The sequence below is a fragment of the Cucumis melo genome, chromosome 5, assembly GCF_025177605.1.
Source record: "Cucumis melo cultivar AY chromosome 5, USDA_Cmelo_AY_1.0, whole genome shotgun sequence".
In the NCBI taxonomy this organism is placed as follows: domain Eukaryota; kingdom Viridiplantae; phylum Streptophyta; class Magnoliopsida; order Cucurbitales; family Cucurbitaceae; genus Cucumis; species Cucumis melo.
Window position 1 is genome coordinate 6,103,163 of NC_066861.1, and position 9,160 is coordinate 6,112,322.

General features: G+C 31.7%; 1 protein-coding gene across 1 annotated transcript; it reads right to left on the reverse strand.

Annotated features, from left to right (window-relative positions):
* Positions 1-625: 625 nt before the first annotated feature.
* LOC103499453 (60S ribosomal protein L23) lies at positions 626-2,516 on the reverse strand. Its single transcript, XM_008462463.3, has 4 exons — positions 2,375-2,516; positions 1,956-2,240; positions 1,015-1,056; positions 626-926 (listed from the first exon to the last, which is right to left on the reverse strand). Exons 1-4 carry the CDS (start codon positions 2,385-2,387, stop codon positions 844-846), a joined length of 423 nt encoding a protein of 140 aa, XP_008460685.1. The 5' UTR covers positions 2,388-2,516; the 3' UTR covers positions 626-843.
* Between the last annotated feature and the right edge of the window lie 6,644 nt (positions 2,517-9,160).

Genomic DNA, 9,160 nt, shown 5'->3' on the forward strand with positions numbered 1-9,160 from the left:
CCTGTCTTTTGACAGATATCTTTCTGTTGGGGGAGGGAAAAAAGAAAACGATCTCTTCCCATGACAATCTGCAAACCATAAATCGGAGTTCTCTTTTAAGAATGTTTCTAGAAAAATGTCGAATGATCCAGGTTTTTTTCTCCTCTCTTTTTGCCACATGCATAGAGAAAAGTTCGACTGTTCCCCAAAAATGTCACTGTCTCAAGTTTTGTTCATCTTCATCCCCAACTCTAATAAATTATAATATCAGCAAAAAAATACAAGTTTTTGACTAGGTCATCTGTCATCATTTTAGAGCTTGAACAAGAAAATAAGAACGCTCTTTGAGAAACTAAGCCGAGAACGTTGGACCTTTAAAAGGGATCTAACGCACTTCAACATAGCACAATAAGCAACCTCGCACAATAAGATTTGCCGATTGTTAAGTTGAACATTAAAGAACTGTCAATATTAGTATCACCCAACATTAGAATTTATATATATCAATTGACCCCAGATCTCAATCGTCCAAACATGCAAAGTAAATGCATGATAACGTAAATAGGGTAACTAGGATTTCTATGATTAAAGAATGTATCATAAGCAAATGCAAGCAACTAAAAAGAACAACGCAAAGACCAAAAAATTTGAAATGTTTGCTAGTTATAAACTATCGAAGACAAATCCATGAGGTGTAATAATGAGAAAATTCCTTCAACTCAAAATCTAATTCATAGTCTCGAAAATATTGCATCAAATCACTCAATCAAAAGAGGTAATAAATTAGTACTATAACATTGGGATATCAAAAATGATGAGCTGCTGTAACCACAGAATGGAGAAGATTTGAGCTCTAGAGTAACACTAAGCAATAGCATTGGCTGCACTGGCGATCCTAGGCCACAAATCTGCACACTCCTTTCCAATAGGACCAGTAATTGCGGAACCTGTAACATTACCAGCAAACTTTATAATCTGGAAAGGTTACATTAAAAGAGGAGACTTTGCATATTTTTTCCTATGACCGAATCTTACCCTTCATTTCACCTTTAGGGTTCACAATCACTCCTGCATTATCTGCAGAGACATAACATATACTTCAAAATTAGAAAACTGTACTAAAATAAAACAAAATATCCATACAGAAGAAATCTATTTGGTTAGAGCAGATGATCTTATACTAGACGGCAGAATAAGATAAAGGATGAAACTAGTTCTAAATAACAATGTTTTGTCCACATGGAGCACATATGAGCATCAAAGCTTCAACATATCTGCAACGATGAACATAGTCAATTTACCAGACTCGTAACTGTATCAACCATTGCAATAAGGAGGATACCTGACTTATGCCTGGGAAATAGATGGAGCCAAACCGTAATCTTGGGCATTTTTTAATCAATTGAACAGAAAACAAATTGCTTCGACCTCAACAAAACTAAGTTTTCAATTATAATTGTGTATATGGTTAAATCAGACGAACAACCCATCCCAACCATAAAAATTCAATAAGTACAAAAAGAAAACCATGCTTCATAATTTGTCTAAAACAGATGCTCTAGTTTGCCATTTGGCCAGTAAATGAACATCTACGAAACTCAAATCTTGAAACTGTTTGATATCCGATCCTCACAGAACCAATAAAGATATGGAAAATAAATTGACTGACAGTGACAACAACTATCTAGCTTCAACAGATATGTAAATCATGAAATTCTCAGGTTTGAACAAATGCAAACAACCACAATTCAGCAAGGAAACCAGTAATAACAAAAAGCCAAAAGACAAAAATAAAGATCAACTACACAGAAGATCCGGTCAAATAATAGTTCAAAGACAAAAACCATGAATTATATCTCTCCTTCAGCACAAGGAAAAAAAAAACTGATCAAGTTCAAACATTTGTATCATAAAGCTTCTTATAAAAAACAAATAACCTGGAGGCTTATCAACTACCAATAGAAAAATATAGATACCTTCGAAGTACATGAAAACCCCATCCTTTCGCCGCCATGGCTTGCGCTGCCTAACAATGACAGCAGGAAGGACCTTCTTCCTGAGATCGGGCTTACCCTTTTTGACAGTGGCCATCACCATATCTCCCACACAAGCCGATGGCAATCTGTTCAAACGCCCCTTGATACCCTTAACTGAGATGATGTACAAGTTCTTGGCTCCAGTATTGTCGGCACAATTCACCGTCGCCGCCACCGGCAGACCCAGTGACATCCTGAACTTGTTACCAGCAGATCCTCCGCGCCCTACGCCAAAAAAAAAAAAAAAAAAACAAATTGATCATATAATTCCAGAGTTCAAACATAGGAAATCGAAACCTCAAGCATGGACGGACGATGAAAAGGTTAGGATGAAGAGGAAAGGGATGAGGGTTGCTTACCTCGCTTCGACATTTTTGCCGGCTAAAACGAGAAACTGAGAGAAAGGTAGGGTTTTGTGGCGATTTATATATAGATGGGATCTAGGGTTTGTTTCCGTATCTCTTCCTTAAGGCCCAAATTCGAATAAATTATTATTAATTTTAAAGTGGATTAATTCAAATTTTAAATTATTAATATCAAAATATCAGGTTCTCAATTTTAATTTTAATAAAGATGATGACTATATAGTAATTTTTTTTTGAAAAAATTTATAATAAGAAATTTTTTTAAGTATGGTAAAAATGAAGAGCACAATGGCATATGAAGCATAAATATCGAAGAAATATAATAATAATAATTACTAAATTTTTTGTAACACTATTATCGAACAATTTGACAAGCATGAGATAGGTTACATGATCCCTACAAAAAGTAGGCATCTTCAACGTATTTGTCAAGTGGATGGGATGTAAAAATAGTGACACATGGCAATGGACATTGTTTAAGATATATGATGTTTCGGGTAGGATATGCATGGAGGGAGTGACAGATGGCCCATAATGAGCATCTATTAACAATATTTATAATAAAAATAAAATTTTAAATTTGAATATGATTATATTGTGGTGATCCACCCGAAGTTTGAGGCTCCAAATATTAAAAACACTCAATTTTACAACAAATATCATTTTATAATGTTCAATTAGCTACAGTCAACGTTATTTTAAAACCACGTTTGTTATAGTATTAATCATTTGTTACAAATCTTACTATTTTAAATTCATTTTTTTATATTTTGCTTTACTGTTTACTATTTGCCACCCAAACTAAATTAATTTATATCTCAAATACATGCTATTACGATCAAAATTAAAATAATTTATGCTTCTAATACAAACCATTATAACTCAAGGTCCATAACTACTGATTTTAATAATCAATTCAATGTCCCATACCAAGCCTAATTGCATGAATTCTAAGTTTAAATGTTTATTATTTAGGTTACATTTACATAATGGCATTTTGGTGTTTTTTTTAGAAAAGATTAAAAGTATCTTTTTTTTTTCTAAATGCTCTCACTCTCTCTGTGTCAACATTGAACTTATGAAAATGTGTAAATTTCTTACATGGAGATCAGAATTTAATACCATATCGATCAATTGTTTGTCGTCGAAATCCGAATCAAATATTTAACCAAATTACCCATCAAAAGTTAATTTTAGTGGTAAGTCTAGATCAGATTTAGAAAGCACATGAATTCTTCAAACAATTTTTTTCACCCGGGGGTATTGAAAAAGTTAAATTATACGAAATCAATGTGAGAAGAATCCTAATTTGAGTTAAACAAAATTCTCTTTCAATGTTCATCATTTTCAAAATTCTAAGTTGCTTTTACTTAACAAAATTAAATGAAAAAGTCAATATATTTGTATTAATTGACTACTTGATATATATTTAATCAATGAGAAGCACACAAAGTTCAAATTAATAACAATTGCATTAAGATCTACAGCTCATTGGTAGAATAATTAGTTTTCAAGCATCTAACTAAATATTCATACAAATTCAATTATATGTTAGATTGATCGATACCTGTAACAAACAAATTTAACTTATTGCTTCAATAAAGCGGTAGTCTAGCAATCCCCAAGCATCCGAAAATAAGATATTAAGCCATTTTAAAATAGAATTGAATTAATCTAACAAGAAAATCTAGTTCAAAAATCACAGAAGCATTAACATATGGAAATCCTAAACAACCTAAGTTAGAATATAGTACCTTAGTCCATTCTTTATTGCGTTTTATGTTCTAATACTCGTGATTTGTGAATGTTAAACTAATATATTGTTGAATAAAGTTATTGTTGAAGTGTTGTTTAATAATTTGTTATTGGATAAGAGATTTGCTTATGATAAAACTCAAAATCCAATAAACAAGGTTCCTTGGCTATATTATGAGTATTTGAACTTTATATAAAGACATAAATGTGGATTAAGTTCAAGTAATAGTCTAAATGATCCACAGTATAAAAATAAGGTTGGGCGTTTTATTCTAGGGATACTATGGATGAGACTCACTTGTATTTAGTACAAGTGGGGGAATCATGTGCAATGAGATTGTATAATATTGGACCTTGAAATAGTTACTTTTACATTATAATACCCTTAATTGATTAAAACTGACTATTTCGGTTATAGATAATCTAAGTAACTCGACCTTAATTCTGAGCTAATTATGAATTTCTGTTCACATGGGATTATCCTTATATTTGCATAGATGATGACAACTCATTAGCGCTAGCACAATAGACCTCTCATTTCAGTGGTAAGACTGGGTGAAATAGTTGTAGACGTAGGGTGCAAGACGAAATTCACTCCTACCCACTTTTAGGGTTAGTAGATAGGTCGTTCTCTTAAATGATAACTCCAAGTTTTGAAAAAAGAAGCCTCACCCTCTCATTAACTCGAGAGATTAAGTTTATAGGTAGGGTCTTACACCAATTGTTAAATGAAAGGATCTGTTAAGCAAATAATTGGTATTGATTAGCTGAAGTATAGAATGAGTTATTTTCAAGTTAAGCTTTCCAATAAACTTTAAAAGTTGCAACGCTTGATACTTCAAAAGTTATTTGCGCACTAAAAGTCCTATGAATCTAGAAACTTAGATTCATTCACATCTTAAATGATAAAGGAAACTACTTCAATCACCTTTGAGAACTCTCCTAATTCTAGGTGAACCACTACAAAAGTAATAAGAATAATCCCAATTAAATAAATAGGTAAAAACAACCCCAAGAAAGCTAAACAAATTTTTACTTGGAAAGATTGATCAAAGACAAAAAAGAAATGAGAACTTGTTCCTAACTTCAAGATTTTGAACTCTCCAGAATCTAATTGATCAAACTAGATTGAAAGACCTAAAAATATGTTTATTTATAATAGAACTAGATGCAATTAGAGTAAAATTAATCCAATTTCCACCACGCATGTCTACCGTATCCATAAAAAATATTAATTTAATACAAATTAGTTTTGAATTAAAACTATAGGTTAAGAGAGGAATATATATGTGAATTTGTTAATGTAAGCTTATCGTCTTATCCCACTGCTTAAGTTTTAATTTAATCGAGTTATTTAGCATTGTTAAAGGGATCAGTAGTCAAATTTAACTGGTGTTTTTCAAAAGGGGAACAATGTCGATTGACTTTACGCCACGTCCCGGGTCAAGCAAGGAGGTTCTTGGGGTGGGGTGTGATAAGTAACCACTAAATGTAACTCCGTTGTCTAAGTAGGTTTCTATTTCAACATGATGACCTAGAGTACAAGTTAGTTTTAATCCTAAATGTATTATGAACTCATGTTCGCGAGAACTTGTCCTTTAATTTATTTTGGTGAGAGTGGTTGGATTCCCAGCTCAATGAGCCTACCATTTTGGGGACAATATCGAGTGGGAGCTACAAACATAATCAAATGAGATGGAATTCACTCCTTCCCAATTTTAGGGTAAGTTGATTAGTGCTCTTTTGAATGGTGCCTTTGGAACTTGAACATAAGATCTTACCCTCTCAATAGCACGAGAGAAGATTTTGTTTATTGGTTGGACCATAAACAAGTTGTTCATTAAAGAAACATTGGTATTTAAGGGCTAAGAAGTAACATAAAGGTAAAACGGTAATTAGACCTAACTAGTGTTACGACATTTGTGAAGGACTAACTTGTTGTTATTGTTCTATACATATGGACATAGAAATATATCTATGGTGAGGAAAATTCAGTTGTGAGATTAACGAATATATTATTGATCTATAGGTCCATTAAGTCTTCTTCCAAGCTTGTAAATAGTAATGGGGTTATCAAATCTTCAATGAAATTTGAATGGTTCAAGTTCACTTAGGGAAATAATATAATATATGACGATGCATTATAATATAAAGCTTGTACTTTAATTAACCTTTAAAAAATTTTGTTTTGGATTTCATTCAATGACAGAATAAAATATTTTAATAAGTTAAAAGATTAATTTAATGTGAACTAGATTCATATTAAATCTATAGGTTAATTTAATGTCTATATGATACACATTAAAACTATAAATTATGAGAGAAATATATATACAAATATATGATTCAAATATGTTAATTTATAATAGAATTAGATGCAATTAGGGTAAAATTAATCCAATTTCCACCACGCATGTCTACCGTATCGATAAAAAATATTAATTTAATACAAATTAGCTTTGAATTAAAACTATAGGTTAAGAGAGGAATATATATGCGAATATGATTCAAATACGGACTGAATAAAATAAAACTACATGTTTGACTTGTACATTAATGGTAATAATCGATATCGGTTCAACGGGGACATGAAAGAGATATAATGCAACTCGTTTTTATTTTTATTTTTGTTTTTATTTTTTAGAGAAGCTTCCCTCTGTTTATGTTTACTTTATTTTACATTCAATATGAAAACATCTGCATGCTTTATATAAATATACTAATATTTCAACTCTGGAGCATTCTTGTTCCAAGGAAAGCAAGTAATAGAGGTTTCAGAGTGTTGCAAACATGGGCCACTTGCATAAACGAGCCATCTGCAATTAGTACAAGTCTTTCCATCCCTTTTAAAGTCATAAATTGTGAAGTAGTGGGGTTGACCTTTAACCCATTCGAAGACGCAGTAAAATAATGTCGTTCCCCAGACATTTGGTCTAAAGTTAAATGAGTAACTTTTATCTGACGATACGACATTAACTCCTAGATCATCTTGCTTGGATCTACAATGAATGCCCAACAGAGGGCCACCCACTTCGTTAACAATAGTGACTGTAGTTTCTGGTAAAAGTGAGATCAATTCATCCGTGGCATGTAAGCTAATGGGTAGCAACAAGAACATTGAGAATCCAAGTGCTAAAGATGAAGTCATTTTGCCAATGAAAAAGATAAAGAACTATGATAATGTAATAATATATCAATGACTTGTTTTGGTTTTAAAGTTCATTGGTTGCAAAGAGGATATAATCAAAAACTTCATATATATAGGGAGGTTTGAAGTATTGTAGGTAACTGCAGTACTAGAAAGTTTCCCTAAAAAGAGTGTCAATTCTAATTGTAAGTTAGATTTAACATCCATTTACCATAAATAATTATAAGGAGGAAGTATGAGAATTTTTTAAAACCTATAACAGATTCTTTGTAACTACAAGTTAGCATTTCACATTCACGCACAATTAATAATAAAATAAAACAAAAGTAAGAAATATATAAAATATATGTGATAATCGAATAATTTGTTTCATAATTAATGTTATAATTAGAGTGCATGTTATCTACATCCACACAATTAATAAAACAAATTAGAGAGATAAAAGATGAGAAGAAATCCAGTTTTTGGTGGACAATGAACTCTGTAACTACAAATTATATCCTTCGGTTTCTTTATTTTATTTTTTTCTACTTCTTTTTTTTTAAAAAATGAGTTTATTAATTATTTAAGTAAAAGTAAAAGTTAGAAATTGAATCAAATATTTAAAAGAAAAAATTACAAAATTTATTAGGTGAGAAATATTCAATTCACTAAGCCGAATGCGCGTGGGGTGTTAAGCAAACCAAATGATGTCCCAAGAATTCAAAATGTCCAAAACTCATTTTGAACATCGTCTTTGGTACATGTAACTTCTTAATTCTTAATTAATGATAGTTTGATGTCAAATAATTCTTAGAGAACAAAGAGGTATCCTTTAGTTTAGTAAACAAATTACCAATATCACGTCCCGCCCCGCTAGCCACTTCTTGTGACCAGAAGGAGGCGTGCCACCTAGACATCCAATGCATACCTCTCCACGCGATAACAAGTTGAATGCCTAGTAAGTGAAACTTCTCAAACCAATCTCCAACACAAAGTTCTAACTTAGCTAAGGGCAATATGGTCATTTGACCATTCAAGTCAAAGTCAACCTTTAACTTTTTCAAATCAAAAGTAAACATTTTGACTTTTTACCATTTCATCTATCTTGACTAATTTCGACCTGCCGATCATGAATCCACATTCCTTTTTCTGAAATTTAAATCACATGTAAATATATAACTGGTCAAATTTGATTTTTCAAAGTCAAAAGTCAACATTTTGACATTTAACAACTTTGGCCATTTCTATCAATTTTTGAGCTTCCGAATATGAATCCATATTCATATTTCTTATATTTAAATCACATTTAAACATAAAACTCTATCTTAAACTTATTACTGGCTAATATCACATATATTCGTCGGTTTTTCTCTCTTTACCTAATTCGAACAATTCAAATTATTCCAACATATTTTTCGAAATTAATTTCACATGAGCTAGCAGGGGAACCTAATGGACTTATAGATTATAGGCTCTAACGATTCAAGATTAACTAGCTAAATTATTTTAAATTGAGATAATCAACATTTATTAACTAATGGGTCATTCCACTAAAGCCTCATAGTTGCACTCCCCCTTACTATAGATATATTTTTGTCCATCTAATATAATCATGATTAGTAAGTTAATCCTTCACAGATTGTTCGTAACCTTGATTGGGTCAAAATACCGTTTTACCCTTGATACTATATCTTGCTTCTTAAGTCTCACTGATCCACTATTGAACTATTGGTTTAAAGTCCAACCTATAAACCAAATCCCTCTTGGGCCAATGAGAGGGTGGGGACCCTTGTTCAAGACTTTTATTCAGTCGTTAAGGGAAAAATCTATCTACTAACCCTAAAGCAGGTAGAAGTGAACTCCGTCTTGCATCTTATGTCTCTAGCTATCCATCT

Coding starts and splice junctions, on each gene's coding strand:
- LOC103499453 (XM_008462463.3), bottom strand. Junction 1,057..1,955: donor GGTTTTCATGTACTTCGAAG/GTATCTATATTT, acceptor ATGTCTCTGCAG/ATAATGCAGGAGTGATTGTG. Junction 927..1,014: donor CCCTAAAGGTGAAATGAAGG/GTAAGATTCGGT, acceptor GTAATGTTACAG/GTTCCGCAATTACTGGTCCT.